Consider the following 27,009-nt stretch of genomic DNA (forward strand, 5'->3'; position numbering starts at 1 on the left):
GCAACGCGCCTGGTGTGGTGTCTGCTCGTGTTGGTGACATTGGGTGGACTAGCAAGGACTGTAAGCTACAGCCCACGTCTCCGCCTTCGCAGTCTGGCTGCTACAGGATTCATCTCCGCCAGTGGAAAGCAGTTACCGTCATGGACGAAGCGGAGGACGGCGACGAGGACCACAATTTCCAACAGCAGGGCGCGGGACAGGTTAGGGGAGTCGACAGCGGAGGCTCCCGTGACTGTTCCAAGATGAAGAACGTAACACCAGGAGGGGGAGCAGCAGTGTGCAAGAACTCCAACAACAATGATCTCCCTCTCTCACACGACAAGGAATCCGCGCCTGTCTCGTGTGGAGGCGCCCCAGTAGCAGCTCCGCTTTGCCAAGGAGATGCCCAGGGCTTTGGCGACTCAATTAGCAGGGGCAGGGGAGATAGGACCGCGGGTACAAGCTTGAGGACCTCGGCGGCTGGGGTGGAAGGTGAGGATGACATCGGCATGAAATGTGCAGTAAACGGAGATTGCAGGAGAGACACGGCGATGAGCTTGCCTTCAACTCTGTCTAAACAGGAGAAGCAGACAGGTGGGATGCTCGCACCTGACGACGAAAAAAAAACAACTACACGTCACTCCACAGCCGCCAGCATGGACGGATCGATTACTTCAGTCGGCTCCTCGGTCCGTGGACAAGGGGCCGAGACCGCGAGCATAGGAGCTACAACTGCCGGGGTCACCGCCGCCTCGGAGAAAAAGGACTCTCGAGTTTCCTTTTCAAATGCCCCGAGCAGAAAGCCGTCCGGGCCTGAGCAGAGCAGCGCGTGCAACCCAAACCAGCAGCCTGTCACGATTACCAAATCTGAAGATGGCCAGATCGTGGGGGATGACGGGGAACCCAGAGACAGTCAAACTTATATGCAGAAGCAGTTTAGTTCGATGCTTCAGCCGGGAGTTAATAAATTCTCCCTGCGCATGTTCGGGAGTCAAAAAGCGGTGGAAAAGGAGCAAGAGCGCGTGAAGTCGGCAGGCAACTGGATTATCCACCCTTATAGTGACTTCAGGTGGGTGCTACAGATGTGAATAAGCACAGTCTGCGGAAGAAAACACGGGCTGCTCAGATGAAGAGTCGAAAACGCCACGTCGCCTACCATTGTCATTACACCTCCGTCCGACCTCTATCAGAAGTTTAGTGCTGAATGCAGAAGCCAAATAAATCATGATGTGAGACGTGCTATGATTACGTTCGCCAGTGTTGAATTATGCATCAGGTTTGCGGACTGTTAGTTAATTTGCGTAATGTTCCGTACTTTGGCGTTTGCGTTAAAACCCATTCTTTTCCGAATAGCCTTGGGCTATATAGAAGATTCATGTAACAACTATAGTGTAATATTGTAGCTTCGAATGGATTTGGAAAGATGTTGCGAGTGAATTGGCCTAATTTAAAGGACACATCACCTAAACTTTTTTGATCTTAGCCACACGCGTAGACTATCGGAAGTTGGGAAAGATCCGTAAAACCTGGAAAATTACACACGAGACTACAAAGTCGGCAGCATATCAGCCATCAAAAGTTGTTTCGTGTGATTGCATCCTTTTCTCCGCCATAATATTTATTGTACACATTGCGTATTTCTCATTCCAGTGTAATTGTGGGCCTTATTTTACTAGGTGTCACGCCAGTGTACCAGGCCATTTAACGACACGTGTGAAGTTTGTTTCGCTCTGTTGGGTTCGCTTGTTTTCCAACAGCGCGCGCGTTCTGTTCAGTTCTCCTCCGTGGCCTAGAGGCTCGTGCTGGTCTCTCGGCGCGCGGAGCGAGGAGGGCGTTCCTCAGCCGCCCGTGCCAAACGGGAGCTGAGTCGTACACAAAACATCCAAAACCCATCACACCGTAGATAGCTTGGTACGATCCCCTAAAGCATCTCCCGTCGAGTGCTCGTAGTATTTATTTCTTTTTGGAATGTGTTTTGGTGCAGGCTATTTTGGAAAATGAAGTTTATTCTTTACGACCAAAGGAAACGCACTTGCATCACTTCTATGCATACGGATTGCGGCTTTCTAATATATGTTTCACCCACAACTGAACTCTCTTGATAAATCAAAGTGCAATACAGGTATAGCAGAAGCAAGGAGTTTGAGACTTGTGCTTTGGTCTTTTTACTTCGCGTTCTGCTAGTGCTTGAATTAGCGTATTATGATGAGGACGTGGCCACTGATGATAAAACATACCGTGTTGACTGTTATTGCGCATGAACGGTAACCGAGGAAGGTGTGTAAGTTTGGGGTTTCAGTACCAGGGACAGCTCCATCGTCCTCGATTAACACCGAACGCCCCTTCAAAGAAATCACAGCTATCCAGGCTGTTCTACTCAGTGTCTTCGTTTCTTCACGTTCGAGTCGCTGTGCGTCCTTGCGATGACCTTGCACACAGCGATAACACATTACGGGACCTATACTTGGTATATATATGAACCCCCCTCTCCGCCCCCGAAGCCTTTGGTGTACGTTCCGTGACGCCTCGCCTTCGGTGTGCGTGTCCGTGTTTTCAAGGTTTGGGTTATTTATAGGGTGTAACCCTGGAGTCGCACCGAATGCCAAGAGACCAGAACAAAACCATAAACGTCCGCCAAACAACGAAAACAAAACACTGGGCGAGCAGAACTGGCATAAATCACAGCGGACTGTCTAGCAATGACAGAATATAGTTCTTTAACGCTTTTTATGTTAAACCGTGACGCAAAATAACTTAAAATGACCATCATACATCAAATCTGAAGTAATGATTGCTATTTATCTATGACAAATAATTTGACGTTTTCATTAGAACAGTCAGTAAGCGCTTAACGTTATCAACGTTAATTATCGTTTTGTTATTCTGGCTGTGATGAATGCGGCCCAGTGTTGTTGTGACGTTCATCCCATTATTTACTACTTCGTGTAAACCGGCATATTTGACAGTATTTAGTCTTTATATGTATTTTATAGTAATACATGTATGTCTTTTCACTGCATGCGACGTTGACAAGCACAGGTCACACAGAATGTTGAGAAAATTAAGGGAAAAATCCAAAAACGGAGTTTTTGATTTTAGGGTGATCATTTTTGTAATCTATTCTGTTGTCTGCCTTCCTGTCTCTGCCACTGACTTTAACCTTTCATTCGCTTCCCTGTCACAACGCCTTTCCTTATTTAAACCATGCTGTTAACATTTTGCACGGTATTTCTTGGCACATTTTATTTTTTATTTTTTATTTCTTGCTGCTTCCATGGGTGCAGCATCTGTAACTGTTTCCTGCACCCAAGAATACATCCCCTCATTTAACAACTCAGATGTGAAAGTGATGTTTTTAAAATACCTTCTACAGCAAGTAAGATGCTATACTAAGATACTATACTATACTATACTAAGATACTATACTATACTAAGATACTATACTATACTATGCTATACTATACTATACTAAGATACTATACTATACTATACTATACTATACTAAGATACTGTACTATACTAAGATACGATACTATACTATACTCAGATACTAAGATACTATACTATACTATGATACTATACTATACTAAGATACTATACTATACTAAGATACTATACTATACTAAGATACGATACTATACTATACTCAGATACTAAGATACTATACTATACTATGATACTATACTATACTGAAATACTATACTAAGATACTATACTATACTATACTATGATACTACACTAAGATACTATACTATACTAAGATACGATACTATACTATACTCAGATACTAAGATACTATACTATACTAAGATACTATACTATGATACTATACTATACTGAAATACTATACTAAGATACTATACTATACTATACTAAGATACCAAATATACCTTATATAGCAGGTGAGTATTATGACCTCCATTTCATTTTTTGCCATCTCGCTGCATTCTGGTTGCCACTGTAAAGCTACTCAGGCTGTTACTCACTTGTAGGCCTTTTTGATTCCCTCTGTACTCTGCAGGTTCTACTGGGACTTTACAATGCTGATGTTCATGGTGGGTAACTTGATTATCATTCCTGTGGGCATCACGTTCTTCAAAGACGAGACCACACCAGCTTGGATCATCTTCAACGTGGTGTCAGATACCTTTTTCCTCATGGACCTGGTGCTCAACTTTCGCACAGGCATCGTCTTCGAGGACAACACCGAGATCATTCTCGACCCCAAAAAGATCAAGAAGAAGTACTTGCGGACTTGGTTTGTAGTGGACTTCATCTCGTCTATACCAGTGGATTATATTTTTCTCATCGTGGAGAAGGGGATGGACTCCGAGGTTTACAAGACGGCCAGGGCGCTGCGCATCGTGCGCTTCACCAAAATCCTCAGCCTTTTGCGACTTCTGAGACTTTCCAGACTCATTCGTTACATCCATCAGTGGGAGGAGGTGAGTGGATTCGAGCGTTGCCTCTACCTTGCTAACGCACACGAAGATGCAGTGTGCAGCATTTTGATGGTTTAAATGTCACTGGATGTTAGTCGCGTGGCTGGTCACATAATGTCTGGCGTCTGTATTAACTCATGCTTTGTCCAGCATTATGGTATGATGGAGAACATTAGCTACTTCATTCCACGGCTACATGACTACCGGGCATTGTATTTCCATTTAATTCTAGTTGTTTTCATCTTATTTGATTTGCTAACTGTTTTTTTTTTAAATGCTTAAGAGCTTGACATGCGTGGAAGGCATAAAAGTGAAATCCAGTTTAAATACATAGCGCTAGTTTAAGTGGGTGCCGCAAACAACCACAAAGTCAGAGGAAATCTCATTTTTCAAATGAGACTAATAAACGGTGCTTGCTGCTCATAGCAGGACATTAATGTTAGTTGTCAAACTTACCATTCAGAAGCTGAGAGGTGTTAAAGTGATTCTTCTCAGTCTCCTGCTCTTTTTACACCACTGCCAATCCAGAAACCTAAGATGGGGTGACATCATTCCCATGGTGTATCTATGCTATTTGTTATACCTCAGCCAACTAAATATTCCTCTTTGGTCACCATGTAGAATAAAAAACAAACACAAACACACACACACACACACAAAATGACTTTTACTTTACAGATAAAATGATTTGCAATGAATACTGAGTAGGCAAACTGCACTGGGCAACAAAAACTTTATTTTTTTGCTTTTCAGACTAAAATAGTTTGACCATATTATATGTTTTGCGCTGAATTTGAATCTGTTTTTATGATTTTTAAGTGTGTAAAAATACCTTAATTATACATTACTTAAACATAATAAGTTATTATGCTTAAAATGCATACAATGAACTTATTGTACTTATACAGTATCTGATTTTTGCCTGTCTTTGGCCTCGGGAACATCCCTCTTCGGTGTCCAGCAGTAGTCTGCGAACACAGAGGGGCTCCACTTTCCTCTGTACCATCTTTCCACTATACTTCCTATACATAATGACATATGAGTATAAAAATACGGGTGATAGAGACATTCTGAAAACATATTTGGATTCATTGTGCAAAAATACACAATAAACAGGTATTTTTATACAGGAAGCAAACTCACTGTTGACAAGTGTTCTTTATCACAATTGTCTTACAGAATCAATGAATGTGGTGTTTTCACTTAGTAAACCCACAATGCAAAGTGAATGCGATTTCCACACCTTTAGAGCATAAAGGGGCTCGGTGTGAAGGTTGGCAATAAAAAATTGCCATAGTTTTTAACTCTTCCTGCTCTTATTCAACAGTCTGACAGTAAAACCAAATTTAGGCATCTTTTTTTTTTTTCTTTTGAAGCAGTTATAAAGACCTCTCTGCATTATTTGACAACTGACAGCACTTGTCCTACTGCGTGCTCTGATTCTTTTAAAGCGAAAGTTTTGATGGTAGGCCGCAGCAGCAGTACAGCAGTGTGTGCACAAACTGATGCCAGCATGTAAAATGGCTGAACGATCAACTCCGTTCACTTCTCTCGAGATTCCGCTTAGCCCCGTTCTGTGAAGTCAGCACATCACAGCAGAGTTTTGTGTACTACGCTAAAACAGCAAAAGAAAGGAAGATCTTTCTTAGGACTGTGTTCCGCTGTGAAACTCTACCGCCATGTAACGTTCTGTGGAACAGTTTTTCTGGAAAGTTCTACTTATTGTGTCAACTCCACACCCACAGTGCTAGCGACAGATGAGCAGAGAAGGTCGTCTCCCTCTCCTCTGCTGTGTGGTATAAAACACTCCAAAATGGGGACCAGGCAAAATACCCACTGCACATGAAAATGAGAAACCTAACGAAAGCAAATGAAACAAAAGATAATTAAGAATACTTGCTCTCAGGAAGATGATGGTGGGATTAATGTTCTTAATATTACCACTGTCGGCACTGAAGTCCCAGTAAGGGTCTTATTTTTATTATGAAGCTTTGTGCTGTTTCATTGATGAAAACTCATTGACCAGTTTCACAGAGACGCGTTTCTATTTGTTAAATCCGCAGGTGATTTAAAGCCACCTGTGTTAAAGCTCTCTTTCCTCCTCTGTGGACATCCCTCAAAGGACTGCCTGTTTGATCAGTAATGGCATTCAGTGGGCTCTGTTGTGGTTTAATTGGACACTGGATTCGGGTGGTTAATTAGGCGTTAGGGGTTAATTAATATAGCTTGAAATAATGACTTGTCTTAAACACTGAAAACACGAGTACATCTTCTCAATGCACCAGTGTTGGTCGCACAGACTCTTGTAACAGATGGTAACCTTTTGGAACACGAACATGTTTATTATAAATGTAATACCCACTCCGAATGGCAACCTTTGATTTGAATGCAGGGTCAGTGAAGACCCAGTTGTGCTGACTCACCTTTAAACATTCCTTATAGTTTCACAGTTCCTCTCCTGATTGCACAGTGCCACCGTGGTCCGAGCATGCCCAGTGATGACTATTCCCCCATTCCCCCAGAGTCGCCTTGGCGCTGCCGCCGCCATTAGACAACACTGTGGAAAACTCTACTCCTTTGATGTGGTCTATTTTTTGTTTATTTCTATGTTATTCAAAAATGATTATAATTTTTTTTTTTAATGTTTATTTATTTATTATTTTTAATCCAGCAAACCTGGCCAGTGACTGTGTTCATCCATGTCGTGTTTGGCTCCAGAGAATATTCCAGGATCCGCTATGTGCCGATGATTGCTATGGCACGCTGGTGCTAACGTTTTGCAGGCTGGGAATGCGTGCGTAGTGCAGTCAGGGTGTAGCCCGTCATGGAAGCTCAGGCAGAGAGTGACTGTTGAGATGACGTGGCTACATAAACCCTCCCAACTCTTAATGGTGTATGTTAGGCTGTGTGTTTGCTTTAGTGACAATCAGGAAATTGGCCTTACACAGCAACAGATAAACAGTTAAACAGTCTGTTGGAGAAGAAACGTCTCACTGGGAGTTTACAGTGCAGAATAAAAACAGTCTGTTTAATCTGTTGCCCCTCAGTCTGTTAATATTAGTAATATGGCAGCACCATCTATACAGTGAGGTGCTAGTTATATCCTGCTGGAACTGTCGTTTTAAATGTGCAGGACTGGAGAAGACCAGGATTCTGTTTTACCACAAACTCTTCAGGACCCATAGAGTGAAATGCTTGGCTGGTGTTTATTTACCTTCTGCAATCAGTCCGTTGTGGTTTCCATCTATATCTCATATCCGTTCTACCAAAGACCTCGGGCTCGAGTCAGCAGACAGCTGTGCAGCCTTTTACCATTTACAGTAAAACTTTGACCTCTTCTCCATCTGAGAACTTTCTAGCCCGGTTGCTATGTAGGGCACTTGACTTTTCTCAGGTGTGACGAAGCCTTTTGCTGGAGAACGGTCTCCACTACTTTGAACACTCTCCTAAGGCATGACACTGGATTGTTGCCAGAGGTCTAGGAGATAGGAGCCTTCTCCACTTTGTAACCACAAACAAACCGCACACACTGTTGTCTCCTGGACACCCTTCTCTTTCAGTCTGGCCTCAGCAGTGGTCTAACATGGACTGCCTGAACACTGAACACTGGCTGCTGAGAAACTCCATGATCCTTCACACTCATGTTAAAATCAGTCATCAGAGTTTCATCAAATTGTGACATCAAATATTGAGGTTATATAGGTTATGCTAAAATAAACTATGGCTAGCTCACAATGAATAATAACATAATAACAATTTAAAAAGCAATAAAAACAACCACAAACAACAACAAAAAGGCAAAATAATAAAAGCAGCTTTTATAAAACAGGTTTTTCAGGCTTGAGATATCACTGCACTTGTGGGCTCCATATGCTGAAAATCCCTACAGCTGTATAGCCACATCCCAGCTTCCATTTGTTCCCTCCGTTTGGGTTTCCAGCTCATAGATTTCCCTGGGAATTCTTCAGTGCCTTGATTGTGGTGTGTCATGGTTCGTCGGCAGATCTTCCACATGACCTATGACCTGGCGAGTGCCGTGATGCGGATCTTCAATCTGATTGGCATGATGCTGCTGTTGTGTCACTGGGACGGCTGCCTGCAGTTCCTGGTGCCCATGCTGCAGGACTTCCCCTCGGATTGCTGGGTCTCCCTCAACAGGATGGTGGTAGGTGTAGTCTGATACACTGTCACACACTGCACAGTCTCTGACACGCTGTAACATGCTGCACAGTCTCTGATACACTGTCACACACTGCACAGTCTCTGACACAGTCACACACTGCACAGTCTCTGACACGCTGTAACACGCTGCACAGTCTCTGACACGCTGTAACACGCTGCACAGTCTCTGACACGCTGTAACACGCTGTACAGTCTCTGACACGCTGTAACACGCTGCACAGTCTCTGATACACTGTCACACACTGCACAGTCTCTGACACGCTGTAACATGCTGCACAGTCTCTAACACAGTCACACACTGCACAGTCTCTGACACGCTGTAACACGCTGCACAGTCTCTGACACGCTGTAACACGCTGCAGTCTCTGACACGCTGTAACACGCTGTACAGTCTCTGACACGCTGTAACACGCTGTACAGTCTCTGACACGCTGTAACATGCTGCACAGTCTCTGACACGCTGTAACATGCTGCACAGTCTCTAACACAGTCACACACTGCGCAGTCTCTGACACGCTGTAACATGCTACACAGTCTCTGACACGCTGTAACATGTGGTACAGTCTCTAACACACTGTAACACACTGCACAGTCTCTAACAAGCTGTAACACACTGCACAGTCTCTAAAGCTGTAACACACTGCACAGTCTCTAACACATTGTAACACACTACACAGTCTCTAACAAGCTGTAACACTACACAGTCTCTGACATGCTTTAACACACTGCACAGTCTCTAAAGCTGTAACACACTGCACAGTCTCTAACACATTGTCACACACTGAGAGGCTCTAACACACTGTAACACGCTGCACAGTCTCTAACACACTGTAACACTGCACAGTCTCTAACCTGCTGTAACACACTGCACAGTCTCTAACATGCTGTAACACACTGCACAGACTCTGACACACTGTAACACAATGGTCAGTCTCTAACACACTGCACACACGGCAGATATCTGCACACTTTTTTTTGTTGGGTTATGCTGGTTTTGGGTTGATCCTGTGAGTATTTCTATAGGAATATCTGCACTAAATAGTTATACAATCCTATTTTCAAACCAGTACATAAATTGTGACTTTAAATATTTATTTGCAGATAAGCAGCAACCTTTTTAAATAGACTGATTTATTGATTAATTGATTGATTGAGATGCCTCTAGGTCAAGTTGAGTCAGTGTTTTTTTTTGTTTGGTTTTGTTTTTTACTAACAGTGATTTTTACTTGAATCTTGTTTATTCACCCACCTGGGTTTTTATTAGTCTCCGTACCTCCCTGTCATCTCAGGAAATGAGAGCTTTGACACTCGTGTAGAGAACACTCGGCTCAACCTCAAAGCCCCCGTCACTCCGTGGGGAGGGAGTGAAGCGCTGTGTGCAGTCTAACCCAGACTGTGTTAACACTCCTGCTGATGTGAACAGAGAAACACCACCAGGACATCATTTAGCCTCAAATTAAACGTCATTATACAAAGAAAGATAACAAATGTCCTAAATGTAGAAAGAGCATCTTTCTAGAACTTGTTAGAACCGACATATTCATATTTGTTTCGTTTTTACAGTTTTCACTCAGGTATAAGTTATGCAGGGAAAATAACTAAAATGTAAGAGCAAGTTTAGCTGAATATCAAAGGCTCTTTCCTCCCGTTGCTAATGTCACCTGTGCTTGACAGTGTTAATCGCGTGGTGTGGTTGGGTGGGGTGGGGATGATCACCTGCTCCTCTCACCTACTTCATCCTGCCAGTTCCCCTATCCACCACCCACACATCCACACCAACCTCACCCCTGCTGCTAACCTCCATCTGCTGCACCTCCTCCCAGTCCCACAAAACAACACTGGCAGTATTGCACTCTTGCGAGGCTGGACCTAAACCCTATAAGTAAGACTCGGATGCAGTTGGACAGTTGTAGTTTCTAATTTAAGTACTTTAGAATTCAGGAAGGTTTATGCAGATTAGCACAAATTCCCAGCTCAATTCCCAGCTCACAATCATTGCCTGCTAAATCTCCAGCTCGTGCTGTCTCCGCCGCTACACCGCCCCCGGAGCGTTGGCCAATGCTTTGCCCTCTTGTGGAACACCGAGCTCTTCCACTCGCGTGGACAGGTGCCTCACATGCAGGTGTGTTATACGTTTCTCTCTGGCAGTCCCAGCTGCCTCTGGAACCCTCTAGTCTGTGCCGAACTCTGTGGAGCTGTTCTCTGCGTGGTAGCTGGGTTCAGAGCCCACACGGCTTGCTATTCCCATCTCCTCTCACCGCTTCCTTTCACAGCTGTGCCGTGTTCCGGCATCGTGCGGCTGTCACAGCCAGCAACTCTGCCCGTGGTAGCCGCCTCGAACATCGATGCCGCGTTAAATGATCCAGCTCTCTGCCTCTCACTGCTTCCTTGTTTCAAGAGCCTGGCTACTCTCAGCACTGGCTCTTCACTGCAGGGGAACAGAGGGTTTTTACGCACATTAACTCCCGCTAGAAACGGCCAGAGACATACCGGGTTGATAAAAATGACAGGTGGTTCCAGTAGTGTTTTAAATGAAGATGTTATAGTGGTTGATTTGTGGTAATGAGGGGAGATGCATATATAATATTTTTTGCCAAATTCAGCAGTTTGGTGTTATGAAACTGGAAAAGATCTGTAAATTTACAGATGACTGTTGTCACTACCGTCTACAGTGAGTGGAAAGCATGATTGCTAAACAACAATAAAAAAGCCATAAAAAAGCTGAAAAAAGCATATAATTTTTAATTCATTAAATTCAGAATTATATTTAAGTCTAACAGTGAGACTGTATAACAGTATAAGTGATTGCCTTTTCATATCTAATACTATGAGATTAATACATTTAATACATTCATAAAATAGACACATTTATTTTCAAGTGTAATCTAGATGATGTGATGGTCTGGGTGTAATTTGCATGGCACTTTACTTTTAGATCAATCAGTGCAGATCAGATAAAACCCTTTGATCCTCTGTGATCCATCTGTACCCTGTGATCTTTGGCATAGCATTTTCTAATACATCCAGAGAGATACATCTGTAGAGAATCCAACATAAACAGTCTAGTACTCTAAAGGGCTAATGCCACTCGGTGTTGATTAACTATACTCACTGTAGGACCAAACATAAAGGAAAGGTTAAATATTCTATTCTCCCTAAATGCAGTTTCACAATATTCGTCACCCCACCCCCTTCTGTGTCTGTCTTCCTTCTCTCTCCTTCATACACACAGATGCACACACACACAAATTCACCAAGACTGTACGTTCTCCGTACACTATGGATGCCCCCCCACAAGCTAGCAGTCAAACAGCACAGCGGAAAAACCATCCCGCATTACAACTAATTAGGCTTAATTATTTATTCGATTACAGGATCCATTGCCGTGCCTTTCATTAGAGTCTTTCGAACACAAGAGTTATTGGCCGAAAATAGTCGGTCTTTTCTTCTGTCTTTAGCTCCTGTACAATCCAGCCAGACCTTCAAGGACCTTCAGTGAACTCGTGTATGGTGTCAGTCCAGTAGAGCTGAACATCTCCGAACAGCTACGCGGGTCTCGTCGTGTTTCTGCTGGGGGTTATGGTTTGCTGAGGGACAGTTAAGCAGCTGGAGTAACAACTTCGGTTCTTCACTCGCTTTAGCCCTTATGTCTAATAATCTCTTCAATATGCGCTAATAGTCCATTTAACAATTTCCACTAGAAGCTACACTGCACCAGGGCCCTTGCCTGCTTGAACGGTTTATGTGGTTATTAGATACTCGCTTATTCCTGCGCTCTCAAGAGGAAATTCAAATGTCTTCTGACCACTGGCTGAATGTGTGTGTCGCGGGCCGCGTCCGGTTGCGGAGCGATCCGTGCCTCTCGCACAGCTCCAGGGAATTGTACCGGTCCCATCGACCTGGCCTATTGATGAGGTCAGCGGATCCGAGCGCCACGAATCTTCTGAGATCAATTTCAGAATTTAACAAATAAAGGAGGTTTCAGATACATTACATTAGCTACATTAGCTTTGCTCACATGCCTGGTTTGGGTGTTTTTTTTCCCCTCTTCAGATCTATGCCGGTTTGTTTTGCGTTTCCTGTAAAGCCTTGTGCAACATTAAAGCAGCAAGGTGTCTACACAAGTGTTGTGTCTGAGGAAGAAGTGCTACAGACAGAGAACACTCTGTCCCTTTCTGTGTTTTCTCAGCGAACCCTCATTTAAACCCTTAACAGCCTCTCAACAAAGGACAAGAACAAACCACCTTCTTGCTCCTGATTGCGGCGTCTGTCTTAACGGCTACATTAGCCGGGTGAAATATTCCACGTTTTTCCTCCCCTTCATTCTTCATGCATGTCTTTCGCAAATGTGAAGTTGTCTCTATGGGTTCGTGCCAAATGGCTGCGAACACTCTTTTGTTCAGACGTGTGCCCACGCCTGCCCCCTGCAGAGGGTTAGTGTGTGCCAGCGTAGTCACGCGAGCAGCGCGGGAGGACAATTTCACTGCAAACCTCAGCATCCCCCTCCTACTCTGGCAGCTCCCCTAATTACCCATCAGCCCTTCATCCAGTCTTCCAATCCCTAGTTCCCGTTTAAAGTCGATTGCCTCCTTGACTTTGTCCTTCCAGTACAGTGTCCTCATCATCTCTACTAAAACCCCCCTCACTTGCGCTAAATGCAAATTCTGATGAGGAAATTTGGAGCTGAGCTCATCAGGCGGATCCAGGAGAAGTGAGTCACTCTCAGCGAGGGAGCGTGTTGGAGTGGCAGCTGAGGTAACATGCAGATGTCTATGAGAGAAGGTGGGAGCCGAAGGTTTGGCTGCCTGTTTAAGACTACGAAAGAATGTGAGTAATACGTCAGTCAGGTGAGCACAGGATCCAAGCACAGGCTTTAGGACTCTTAGCCACGGAGCCTTTTTTTTTTTTTTTTTGGTTTGTTTTGTTTTATTAAAACAAGTAGAGTGCCTACAAAGACGATGCGTGGGGGTTCGCATCTTAGATGAAGGCTTGGTGTGGAGCTTGTGCAGATTCAGATGGAGTAATACCCCCTACACCTTTTCTGCCTCTGTCTGTGTTTCTCTCTCTCTCTCTCTCTCTCTCTCTCTCTCTCTCTCTCTCTCTGTGTGTGTGTGTGTCTAGAACGACTCATGGAGTGAGCTGTACTCCTTCGCCCTCTTCAAGGCCATGAGCCACATGCTGTGCATCGGCTACGGGCGGCAGGCGCCGGAGAGCATGTCCGATATCTGGCTCACCATGCTCAGCATGATCGTGGGGGCCACCTGCTACGCCATGTTCATCGGCCACGCCACCGCGCTCATCCAGTCGCTGGACTCCTCCCGTCGCCAGTACCAGGAGAAGGTGGGCACCTCCCTGCACCCGCGTTGCTGCGCCGTCTCCGCCCGCCTCCCGCTTCGTTGCCCGCCGTCCAATCGATCTCGGCAGATCAAAGGCGACGGCCATGGCCTGTTTAGCACGGAACGCGCGTTCGGATCAGCCTCTGGCGCAGCCGAGAACTCTGGGTTCCCCTCTCCAATCTGTCGCCCCGCTCGTCTGATCCATCGCTAGCTCCTCCTCCCGTGCTAATTGGCGGCACCTTTGATGCTGATGGTGGCACCTGGCGTTTGTTTACCGCGGCGTGGTCGCTTTGCCGCACCTCTTTTCGCGTCAGCTGCGATTTGGCTTCCCGTCAGGCCTCTGCTGCGTTTGTTTGGTTCCTGCTTCTTTACAGGCATGGACTCCCAACTCCGCTATTTTCCTGCAGAGATATAATCATTGTGCTTTCTGGGTCACAGAGTGGCCTCAGAGAAAGACGCTGCATTTCCGAGTCTGCCAGGGAAGGGACAGTGATACGGACAGCACGGATATTAGAGATTCTGTTCTCACTTCCCTAATACCAGGAAATGAGACACATGTGTTAACCATCAGAGAAAACAAAGCCACAGATTTCACCTCTCTGAAACATGCCCATATGTCCCGTGTTAGGTGGAGCTACAACTTTAGTTTGGAAATATTACACGACTGACCTTCCAATCTGTGCTGCTTGGTAAACTATTGGCTAGCCAGCTGTTTTAGAGTGACTAATAGATTATTCTTAAACTAACAGATTATGATTACTATGCGTAATATTGAAGTGGATAAATTGACATGGTATACATTTGGAGGGATTGCTCTGTGCCAGAGGTTGCCAGCACAACCCTAGCAAATCACTGATCTCCCGCTGCAATACTTCACAACAACAGTCGAACCAGGTCGCCATGTAAACAAATTATAGTTAATTTGATCAGAAATTAAAGTGTGTTCAAATATGATGAGCCACTCTGACTGGTGGTGAGCTTTGACTGTACAATATACAAAGGGTGTAATGAATCAACTTGCACTTCTAAATGAATATTCAACAGAGCACGGTTGTTTTCTGGTCACAGATTAAGTCTTGTTGAAGACCAGATTCCTGAATTTGCTTGGTTTCTTTTTTTTTTTTTTTTTTTTTTTTTTTTTTTTAACAGGAATTCCCTAGTGCAAATCCTTGGATTTATTATTATATTTAAGGCTTAATCAGTAACACGACCTTCGGTTTCTTTGTGGTGTAATAAACAAAATAAGAGGTCCTTTCCTGTAATCCCAGCTCCCATAATCCCAGTATCTGCCATAATCCCACCCAACATCTTCACCAACAGAGTAAATGTGTGCTGTGAAGGGTTTATCGCCTGAGCTCATCAGAGCGATGTACCTGCCCAGGCCACACGCCCTTCTCTAAGACAGCCAGCCACATGAGACCTAGAAGGCTGATAACTGGACACGCGTGTAACCAGTCAACCGTCTGATACCTCACGCATACAGCTAGGCAATCGTCTGATACGTCACGCGTGTAGCCAGGCAACCGTCTGATACCTCACGCATGCAGCTAGGCAACCGTCTGATACCTCACGCATGTAGCCAGGCAATCGTCTGATACCTCACGCGTGTAGCCAGGCAACCGTCTGAAACATCACACATGTAGCCAGGCAACTGTCTGATACGTCATGGGCTGATACCAGGACGCCGCCAGCCATCCATCTGATACCCGGCAGTCTGATACCTGGACTCTGTCGGCCAGCTGTCTGATACCCAGCCAGCTGATAACAGGATGTAGCCATCCATCTGATACCTGGATGGCTATCGCGGCACAGCCACAGAATGGCCGTAAGGACTCGGACAAGAGGCGTTCATTGAACTAAATATGGTTTTGTTTCCAAGGAGGAATGGGATAGAAGAAGTGTGCTGGACATGCCGGTTTAGGGGCAGATCATGGACGACTCACGGTTAGGCCAGCGCTGGAGGTGCACCGTTATTCATCAATATCGGGACCTGGATATCAATATACCACGAGTGCATGCTGGTAGAAGAAGTCTGAGTACAACTTGAACTCAGGTGTAGAAGGTTGAAGCTTATTGTTGATAAGTAGTAGTAGTAGCCTGTAGTAGATGAGAAGCACTTTAGACCTTGTGGACCGTGCGCTGTCTCACACACACACACACACACACACACACACACACACACACAGTGGATGGTGTGGGCACAGACACTGGGCATGAGTGTTTATATTTCCATTGCGCTTTATCAGAAGAACAGTGTGTTCAGCAGCAACAGAAAGTTCTACACTAGTTCTAATACTCGCATGTTCCACACTATGAAACTACACACACACGCACGCACGCACGCACGCACGCACGCACGCACGCACACACACGCACGCACGCACGCACGCACGCACGCACGCGCGCGCACGCACGCACGCACGCACACACGCACGCACGCACGCACGCACGCACGCACGCACGCACGCACGCACACACACACACACACACACACACATACGCACGCACGCACGCACGCACGCACGCACGCACGCACACACACACACACACACATACACACACACACTATAGCCTCTTCTTGGCTTGCCGGCACCATTTTCCGCGTGAGAGGGTGTGTGTGTGTGTGTGTGTGTGAGTGTGTGTGTGTGTGTGTGTGAGTGTGTGTGTGTGTGAGTGTGTGAGTGTGTGTGTGTGTGTGTGTGTGTGTGTGTGTGTGTGTGTGTGAGTGTGTGTGTGTGTGTGTGTGTGAGTGTGTGTGTGTGTGTGAGTGTGTGTGTGTGTGTGTGTGTGTGTGTGTGTGTGCGTGCGTGCGTGCGAGTGTGTGTGTGTGTGTGTGTGCGTGCGTGCGTGCGTGCGTGCGTGCGTGCGTGCGTGCGTGCGTGCGTGTGTGTGCATGCATGCTTCTATATGTGAGTGTATCTTTGAGACCTTGTTTTTGCATGCCACTGCAGTGTAATGACACAGAAGATCCCCTCTCCTGCCCAGCCACACCAGAGTCCTCCATGTCTTTGTGAAGACTGACCCCTGCCCTGCCCTGCCCTGCCAGAAGGCGTCACAGGGTTGGGACATCAGCCATTATGTAATAGCATTATTCTATCATACTGCTGACAGTGATACCGGAACAGTGTCCTCTGCACAATACTACTAGTTAGAGGTAAATTAGCTTGACTCATATCAGGCCAATCAACTGCTAGCACCCAGGGGATGTGCAGGTCTCTGAGCAATCTGGCTGAGATCTATTGATTCTGTATCAAACAGCCATGTGGAATTACGGTCAACCCTTAGACATACAATGAGGTATTTAGATTTGGATGTCTTGCACAAGTGTTCCAGAACAAGACAAGAACCTGCCTGTGATTCTTGTTGTATACAGAATTTCCATAGACCGCAGTTATTTAATATGGCAAAAATATTAAATGCAGTCATAAAAACCTTACAGATATAGGGTATATAACTATTCTAATAAATGTGAAAGTGATTAATTGTATATCAATACCAAGTATTAGGAAAAAAACAAACATTTTAACCAAAGTCAAATAATAGTCAAAATAATATTTACTGGACTCTCAAGCAGCCATAAGGGACATACAGTAAGACCACAGAGCTACATCTTAGCTCACCTACCTTGACCTACGAGGAACACGGATACCGCATTTGAACAGTCCACTATGAAATGGAGCGATACTACATTAGAGAGCTACAGAATTCTCTCCACCTGGTGAAAGTCATGCTCCACTTGGTGAATGCCGTGCCCCACATGGTGAAAGCCGTGCTCTGCCTGGTAAAGCTGTACTCTGCCTGGTGAAGCCGTGCTCCACCTGGTAAAGCCGTGCTACACCTGGTAAAGCCGTGCTCCGCATGGTAAAACTGCGCTTTGCTGGTGAAGCCATGCTCCGCCTGGTGAATGCCGTGCTCTGCCTTGTGAAAGCCTTGCTCCGGTTGTCTTCCAGTGTGGAAGCCCGTGTGATTGTCACTAGATGAAGGGCAATTACACTTCCTGCCCTTCAGACGAAGATAGTCATGACATCCATAAACCCTGAACCCTGTCAAAAGTCAACTTTGTGTGCTTTAATGCAGGCAGTCGTGTTACCGTTATACAAGTAAAAGCTGTAGCTAGAATGATGAACCGTAGCTATAGGATGCTTGATAGGAAGGGTGGAGAGGATTGTGTGCAACACACCCATGATGATTTTAGTTGGTGAGATTTCAAATAACACACTGCGTAATCTGATGTGCTTAGGCATGGGTTTCATGCCAGAGACGATGTGGAGTGATGTTGAGAATTAGGACTGGCCTGATTTGAAACTCACATACACTGAGTATCAGAGTGAGCAGTGCTAGCTAGAGAATTATGTGGTTCTCACTAGGCAGAATTCCAGAACTAAAGTATATATTTGTGATAAGGAGTGATACTGAGATGTGTATGAAGATTCTTTAAATTTAAAGACCTGCTTAAAACATTTTTACATCAGTAAAGCTACAAAATGCAGCACTTTATGACCTTATTCTCTAATAATCAGAATAAGCTCAGTGGTTAAGGTACTGTACTAGTAATCAGAAGGTTGTCAATTAAATTTCTACCTCTGCCAGGTTACCACTGTTGGGCCCCTGAGCAAGACCCTTAACCCTCAATTACTTAAGTTATATTCAGTCATAATTGTAAGTTGCTTCACAGAAATTCTCTGTTATAAGGAAATTAAACTGCTATTCCACCACAAGGGACAGAACCGCTGAGCTATCTGAGGACTCGGTTTGATAGGAGTCTGGCCCATCAGGAATGAAAGGTTCATGCATGCCCCACGTGAAGCGAATCCTGACATGTACTTTGTCAGGAAGGCTCCTAAAAGAGGCTCAGAAAAGCAGTGACTAAATCTAGATAATTGAGTTTGACTCTTTGGTCTAAACCACCCTTGTTATCTCAGGCCTGATTAAATGAGCCACAGCAAATGAGGCAAAAACATGTTCTTCTGATTGAGAGAGACAAACCGTAAATTACTGAGACTCTGTCCAACTTAATGAACTAGCCTGGATCCGCTTGTGCTGGGACTCCGTGTCAATGGAGCAGACTGACTCTGGTTAAATTGTCCTTATTAAAGTCACTTCCCTGTGATACTAAGCATTAATTGAAATGCTTAGGAGGAAAAAAGTAAAGGGTTTCCCACTTTGGATCACTGCCCGGGCAAATCCTGACGCGTGGATAAGGAAGAAGGGCATTTGGAAGACTTGGCTTATTTGGGTCAAACAAAGCTCTTATCCAGTTGTAATTAATTAAGATTAAATTAGATTAGAATTGCATGCGGATTATAGTAACAAAAGGTTTCATGGAATTGTTTTATAAAAGGGATTTCCATCACTTCAACTTCCATCATCCGCCTTCTCCGCCAGAGGGAATGATGTAATACTCAGTGTGTGTGTGTGTGTGTGTGTGTACATGCGTGTACATGTATGTTTCTGTCTATAATGCTATAATTGACCACACACACACACACACACATATATATGTTTGTGAATATATATATATATATATGTTTGTGAATATATATATATATATTAAAGACACACATCTTTGCTTAGCTACAATGAAGAAGGAGCATGCTTATATAAGCCACTGCTTCGCTGTGCGTGTGGGTGCAGGGAGGATTTGGGCACCAAAACTTGGCTAGGTTAGGACACGTTTACGTTTAAACATTGTCATAAACTTGAAGGTGAGAGACTTCTTGTATAACTTGTCTTAAGCATGTGGACACTATTTCATATGTGGTTTGGGATCTCAGAATTTGCCTAAAAACACTGGCTATGTATGATGTGTTAATGTGCATGACAGATAATAAATGTTAAATGGAAAATTTCAGTCACAAGGTTAACTATTTAGCAGGATACCGATGATAATAGAAAATTGGGATTTCACCATTCCATTCCATTCCATTCCATTCCAAACAAGCCGACTGACCTTTATGTGGTGTCTCGCTTTCTTTTGATCTCCTAAGTACAAGCAAGTGGAGCAGTACATGTCCTTCCACAAACTTCCAGCCGACTTCAGACAAAAGATCCATGATTACTACGAGCACAGGTACCAGGGCAAGATGTTTGACGAAGAGAGTATTTTGGAAGAGCTAAATGAACCACTGAGAGAGGTAAAGCTCTACAAGAATCATGATAAACTAATCAGGAAATCTAATTCACTACTATAAGTCATGTCTTTAGTCAAAGCATGGCCTTAGGCAGCACGTCTGGCTCAACAAAGATTCTTCACCACAGGAGATCGTCAACTTCAACTGCCGTAAGCTGGTAGCCTCCATGCCACTATTCGCAAATGCTGACCCGAACTTTGTGACAGCCATGTTGACAAAGCTCCGATTTGAGGTCTTCCAGCCAGGGGATTACATTATTCGGGAAGGAACTATTGGCAAGAAGATGTACTTCATTCAGCATGGAGTTGTGAGTGTTCTTACCAAAGGCAACATTGGCATGAAGCTATCTGATGGATCCTACTTTGGAGGTAAGGACAGAATACTGTTGGCATAAATTTGCAGGATTTCATATTTTTATTATTATTATTATTATTATTTTTGTTTAATTCTTGAAATAACTGAAATGGTCAGACTGTCCAGTTGGATAGCTTGAGGGGAAAGAGAAAGGAAGGGAAAATGACTGGAAGGCTGTACGTTTAGTGCTTGTGGTTTTAAGTCAAACACATTTGCAGAGGAAGGTGGATGTTCTTGGCCAAGTAAAAATAGAGCGTTGATAAAACCTCGAATGACACTAAATATTTTCACAACAATGCACGGCTCCCACCTCTGTTTTCTAACGAACGCTCTCAGAGAAAATGACGCTGACATTTAGCTCTGTGCTGCTTCAAGAGCCTGCTTGCCAGAACTGGTGTTGGTGATTCAGAAAACAGCTGAACCCATACGGCACAGTCTGAGGAGGAGGGGCAGAGTTCACCATAGATGTGCACATGCTAGGAGCCAAAAGAAGGCACTAGTGCCACGCGTTAATAAGGTCAATTAATAACATCTAATTAGTTGAGTTGCAAGGCGATGACAGTGCAATTTGTATCGCCGGCCGTGGAGGTTCCCATTTCAAACACCATTCGAGTATTAGGTAGTCGACTTTTTCAATGCATGACTGCGCAGGGCTTTATCAAGATTGCTAGCACAGTATTCCGTGGTTTTCCCTTAATGACACTGACTAGCCCATAGAGAGGCTTTTAAACAAAGCCATCTGATGGCATCATTTTCTCGTGGCCCATCCTGAAAGTCAAAACAGCAATATAAAATAGATTTAACTAAGGTGACGCATGAATTTAAAATGCATTATTTAACTCAGGGACAAGCCACACGTGCGTCCTGCACCAGAACAGCCTCACTTCACCATGCTCTGGTTAGGACGGGAAAGCCAAAGCTAGCTGGAGTGCCTCACGCACACATTAATCTCTACCTGAAGCAGATGTTCAGGGATCTACGTTAATACTCCCCCTCAACCAACATTTAGATTTCTTTCAACAGAATAAAGGGGTTTGCGGCAGTGTAAAGCACTTTAGCGAGCTCTCTGGCTCTATGTAGACATAATACTTCACACAAGGTGCTACATATATGCTTTGAGCAGGCTTAAGTGTTTTGATGGCACACGGTCCTCGACTTGACGTTACATGTGAAATGCCCCCCTTACGTTCATAAAATCCTTTGCAGTATGTGAACCTTCCAGGTAATAACAGTGGATGTTTCCTGCTATGCATTAAATGAGAAAACATTATAAACCCATACACACAGACCATTTCAGGAGGGTTTTATTCAAAGGCAGTTGGAAACCAAACATTTATTGAGCCCGACAGCCTGCACCACCATCAGCTTTTCTTCCCTAGCACAAAGATCTTTGTTAGTAACAGTAACAGTATCGGTATCAGTTCTAGTGGAGAGCAGCTGAGCCGGCACACGCTTTGAAGCCTGACCCCGTATCTTTCTGTCCAGATCCCACTTGTAAAGTGCTTTCTTGACTGTGCGATAATTGTACTGGCCCCTCCCAGCACCAGGCTGTCACCTCACTGACCTCGGCTCCTCTCCGGGAGCGCAGAGAGGGAAAAGGAGCCGGTCGGAGCAGGTCAACAGCACCACCAGAGTTCTGGATCTCCTCCCTGGGGCTTTGGGGCCACCACTGAGGTGGGCAGAAGAGGACGTTTTCATTAATGCACGGCAGTAAGAGCGGTCAAGCTGTTCGATGCCAGTGCCTGTGCAGAGCGGGCTGTCCAGCCTAGTCGTGAAACGTCGTCTCGTGTTCAGCTCGTCTGAAACTACAGAATGTTCAAAGCGATTCCTGCTCTGCCGTCTTACCATGCTGGAGAAATGACCCCATGTTATTTGCAGCGGATTTGGCCATCCAGTTTACGGCATAAAAGGGGACTATAATAAAGTGTTTCGGATCGCCTGCAGGCATGGGTGATCTGTACTTACCTCCAGTCATTGATTATCAGGAGCACATGTCCTGCCCCTCTGTGTCTGTCAGAGATTTGCCTCCTGACGCGCGGGAGACGCACCGCTAGCGTGCGAGCAGACACCTACTGTCGCCTCTACTCGCTGTCGGTGGACAACTTCAACGAGGTGCTGGAGGAGTACCCCATGATGAGGAGGGCCTTCGAGACAGTTGCTATCGACAGACTAGACAGGATCGGTAAGGACGGGTGGGGTTCTGTCTTTCTTCCTTCTGTATTCCTTTGCTTCCTCGCATCCACCCATTTATGTGTGTTTACACGTGACTCAAGAGGCGTAGCCAACACACCGCAAAAGGTCACATGGGAGGCGATTATTATTAGACCTTTGATTGTTAATCAGTGATAAGATTTAATTCAGTTACATCTGTGGCATTGCTTGTTTTTTTTTTTTTTTTACAATGGAACTCCAGTAGCGACAGTATGCAAACATTCAATTTGCTGAACGCTACGGGCCTCCATACTGTACTCCCTGCATCCGTTGTTGCTCTCCCAAGGTCAGTGTGCTGCTTGCTGATGTCACTCTGTCACATGACCACCTCAGATGTTTACACAGGGCCCACACAGCAGCTTCCCTCACCACTGTTGCCATGGCAGCCACATTCCATACATGATCAGCTCAGCCAGCGGATGGGTTTGGATTCCAGACACTGCAACAGCTCACTGCCATGTTAGACCTGCCTTTGGACATTTGGCATTAGACTCTAGTGGAGGTGTTAGCGAGATGTTGATAAACTGAGCTAAATAAAGGTTAGCTGTCTTCAAGCTTTCTCAGCAATGACGACGGGACACCAGCGTTCCCACTGGTCCCAACAGTAAGGCGATATTCGGAGAGGCGAACAAGCGGTCGTATTCCATAGGTACCGTTTGCCCTGTCGCTTTAAAAAGCAGCAACTTGGAGCCACACACTTGCTACAGAATGTGCCACTACATGTTCAAGTTTACTTTAGCAAGACAGGAAGGTGGACGTGTGGCGGGACAGTGTCACCAGTGGAGGGGAGAGGCAGCCGGGTGAGTCGGAAGACGGGGCAGATGAGCGAGGCAGGAGGGAGACAGTCAGGCCCCTCACTGTGGGTGGTAGCCACGCTCTCTACCAACAGCAGAAGTCACGGACAGGCTATGGGTACATGCCCTCTGCCACTTCATTTCTGCAGCACAATGACTCCGCCAAAAATAGGAAAATATGGGTTCAGTTTTCTCCTGCTGCCCAGGGACGGGCTGCTGATGGAAACCATGTAGCAGGTGGTCGAGGCCTGAATATCCGTGATATTTGTACTGCAGAGTAATGAGCACACAGCTAAAAAGCCCCGAACTTCAAGAAAGACCAGGTTTGAATTTAGTTGTTGTACACACAGTGTGTTTGGAACTTAAATGCCATGGATAGAATAGGTTTGATCATTCACCGCAATTGAACGATTCCAGTAAAATTGTAATAATAGTGGGGTAAAGACCTCAAGCAGTTGTTACTAGCAGTGATAATAGGTAACACTCTTGCAATGCTTCCCATAAACTGAAATAACACAATTTCATAATTACACGCTGTGCCATGGCCAATCTGTGGTATATAATAAGTGTACCGCTAAAGGCAAAGATTGGTAATAAAATGATCCCTGTGCTTCTTTTCTCTCTCTCTTGCAGGCAAAAAGAACTCCATTCTGATGCACAAAGTCCAACATGACCTAAACTCTGGAGTGTTCAACAACCGTGAGAATGAGTTGATCCAGGAGATCGTGAAGTACGACCGGGAGATGGTGAAGCTGGTGGACCTCCAAAGGCCCCGGGCCATGTCCATGACTCCCTCCGTCCACGGGACCATGGTCCCAGCGTCCTGCCAGCCACCGACCAGCTCGGCCATTGCCAGTCTCCAGCAGGCTGTGGCCATGAGCTTCTGTCCCCAGATGGCGAATCCTCTGACGGTCCATGGAGGTCTCCAGTCTCCCCAGATGGTGCGCCGCTTTCAGGTGGTGCAGAACGTGTCAAGTCCTGGCACGCAGCAGATTCCTCCAGGCTCCCAGTTCTCCACGGCGGCTCTGGCCTCGGCTCTCGCCGGCACGCCCATGCAGAGCCCCTTGGCCGCCGGCAGCCGGACATTCCAGTACAACTCCAGCTCCTTGGGGGCGCCCTCGGGATCCCAGCTCTCCCTGGTGCAGCAGCACATCCCCAGCCCCACTTACAGAGCCGCAGGGCCCAAGAGCGCCATGACCCAGGACGCCCGAGCCCTCTCTGTCTCCCAGCCCTCTTTGCCCCAAGAGGGGGTACAGCCAGCTGCTCTGAGCCCGGCCCCTTCCACGCGAGTCTCCTCCACCTCCATTGGACCTGCTCAGAACCTCCCTCCCGCAGCCTTGAGACCCACGCTTCCTCCCAGGATGACGCTTCAGCACCAGATGTCAGTTGGAGCATTCCCGCCAGCCTCCCTCCCACAGATGAGGCCCATCCCGGACTCGGGACTACCCAAGAAGGATTCCGTAATTAGCCTTCCGGACACGGACCATCACATCAGATCTAGATTATCTTCTAATTTGTGATCTTGATGAAGCTGGGCAGGTTGCGGAGATGCCGGCCGGGTTTTAGAGTGATTCCGTTGTTCCACAGCATTTGGCCCCTTTTTGACAAAACGTGGATCTCACGCCGAGAACGTTTGTAATGCCTGGTGACATGAGGGCGTGACTAGCACCACCGGACAGCATCCTAATAATCATACAAAGTCTGTAAAATTGACGATTTAAACATCACTGAGATGTTTCTGTTGTACCCACAACCATAAACATCAATGTAGCTTCTTTCCACACAGTTTATCCTCTTTATAATTGCTTTCTTTATTGTGGTTGTACTCTCAAACACTGGGGCTGAAACTCTCCCCATCGTATACTGTAGTTCGAACAATGCACCGTAGGGTTGGGTGGGGTGGTGAGTCTTCACAAAAAAGAAAATGAACATCTTTACTCTTTATAACCTGACCATGTTATAACATCAGCAATATTAAAACTGCTACAGAAAGTGAGGGCAGAGCTGGTAGTGTAATTGACAATATGCACATTTTCACTGATAAGAAGAGCTTTGTTTTTTTTTATACCCTCCTTACCAAAGTTGGGCCCGAAACAGTGCTGTGCTGGATCTAAACAAATGAAACGACAAGCCAGCAGCAAATACAGTTTTATTGCCTTGACTTCTCCTAAGAAGCCATATACTTTGTGCAGGCCTGTGTGTGTCTGTGTGTGTGTTTTAAATATTCAATTAACTATTCACCCATATTTACAACCCATAATGATGAATTTATACCCCAAGTTATTATAAATTATTATATATGGAAAAAATAATATTAAAACACCCTGGGGTTAGCTACAGTGGAAACAAATTATATAAGGGAAGACTATTGCTAATAATGGTTTGTGAAACTGAAGAATACTGTAAATACATTTTTATTTATACATATTAGTGGCTGTAACACTTAATCAACACTAGCAGTGTCTGCAGCTTCCAAGTGTTTCAGACTCCCCTAGTGGATTTTCAGTGGTTCTCGCTGGCTAACTCTCATTCACTCATATACTTTCCATCCTAATGTGAAGAGAACGTAGCAGCGTCCAGATTGAGTCCCTACATTAACCCCAAACCTCCTGTGCTCCAAAACGTTGGGAAATGGCTCTGTGCCCAGTGAGTACATCGTATCTCAACAGGGCGCGCGGGGATACACATCGTGAACCACGTACGAGGGAATCGGCTCCCGGCAAATACATATTTTCTACGAAACGCACCAGGATGCGCAAGTGCACACGCACGCATCTGCTGTCCATCAGGCGGGTTCAGCGATTAACCAATCCGCCGTAGCTACGTAATGAGGAGACTTGGTCGCTTACTCCACGAAAAAGCCCTCATTGATTCTCCACGATCTTCTTAATCCCTGCCCTGTTTTACGATGGCTGACTGTAATCTCTTCTGTAGCCCCGTTCCCCCCTACTGCTTTTGCAATGTGTTGTTCAACCAGGCAAACTATCAGTAATTACACTGCTGGCGAAAGCCTATGACATGTAATACTTTCAAAGCATTGTGGGGGTGTCCTGACGAACAATTTTTCCTCGCTTGCGACCTCTGAGAATGGCCAATATCTGAGACGTGGCTAAAATCAGCTTTAGGTTATTTGTACTATTTTTACAGGATGATTTTAATTAGGCTAAGAGGTCCTATTACTCAAACCTTTTAAAATAATTCCAATGTGCCCCCCTTGTGTGCAAAGGTTAAAGGTTAAGACTCAAATAGTTTTGCCGGTATCTTCTACTTCAGTCTGTGGTGACAGGCACCCAAAATCTCACAGAGGCCAAATGATCTTAATCTGCAGGAGAACAAGAACATCTGCTTTAGGAGACTTACGTCCTCAGCTCTTATCTAGTGTTACACTTTGCCAAATTCAAAGTAATATATGAAGCAATAAAAAATGATCATTGAGCATTTTACCCAAGGGAGGCAAAGGTGATTGTCTGAGTTGTTATTGTAAAGAATGTGTGCCACACGTTTTGCTATGCATTCAGGCTGGGGATATCTTCTGTTCTGTACTTTGAGTTCATCTTTGAATAAAGAAAGAACAAGCTTG

The 27,009-nt window shown here is 45.3% G+C and overlaps 1 protein-coding gene across 2 annotated transcripts; it reads left to right on the forward strand.

Moving 5' to 3' along the window:
- hcn2b (hyperpolarization activated cyclic nucleotide-gated potassium channel 2b) lies at positions 1 to 27,009 on the forward strand. 2 transcript variants are annotated; one of them, XM_027008184.3, is made up of 8 exons: positions 1 to 1,048; positions 4,001 to 4,424; positions 8,425 to 8,586; positions 13,725 to 13,943; positions 19,927 to 20,073; positions 20,198 to 20,438; positions 22,442 to 22,606; positions 24,063 to 27,009. In XM_027008184.3, exons 1-8 carry the CDS (start codon positions 141 to 143, stop codon positions 24,947 to 24,949), a joined length of 3,153 nt encoding a protein of 1,050 aa, XP_026863985.3. In that variant the 5' UTR covers positions 1 to 140; the 3' UTR covers positions 24,950 to 27,009. The 2 variants fall into 2 exon arrangements, with proteins under 2 accessions (XP_026863985.3, XP_081564527.1); XM_081708401.1 differs by lacking the exon at positions 1 to 1,048 and adding an exon at positions 1,090 to 1,208.

Source organism: Electrophorus electricus, chromosome 26 (assembly GCF_041902795.1).
Source record: "Electrophorus electricus isolate QZ-2024a chromosome 26, ASM4190279v1, whole genome shotgun sequence".
Lineage (NCBI taxonomy): Eukaryota > Metazoa > Chordata > Actinopteri > Gymnotiformes > Gymnotidae > Electrophorus > Electrophorus electricus.

Excerpts from the sequence above, each read along its gene's own strand:
- hcn2b (XM_027008184.3), top strand. The coding sequence starts at position 141 with ATGGACGAAGCGGAGGACGGCGACGAGGACCACAATTTCCAACAGCAG. Across the intron at positions 1,049-4,000 it reads CACCCTTATAGTGACTTCAG|GTTCTACTGGGACTTTACAA; the intron begins GTGGGTGCTACA and ends TGTACTCTGCAG. Across the intron at positions 8,587-13,724 it reads TCTCCCTCAACAGGATGGTG|AACGACTCATGGAGTGAGCT; the intron begins GTAGGTGTAGTC and ends GTGTGTGTCTAG.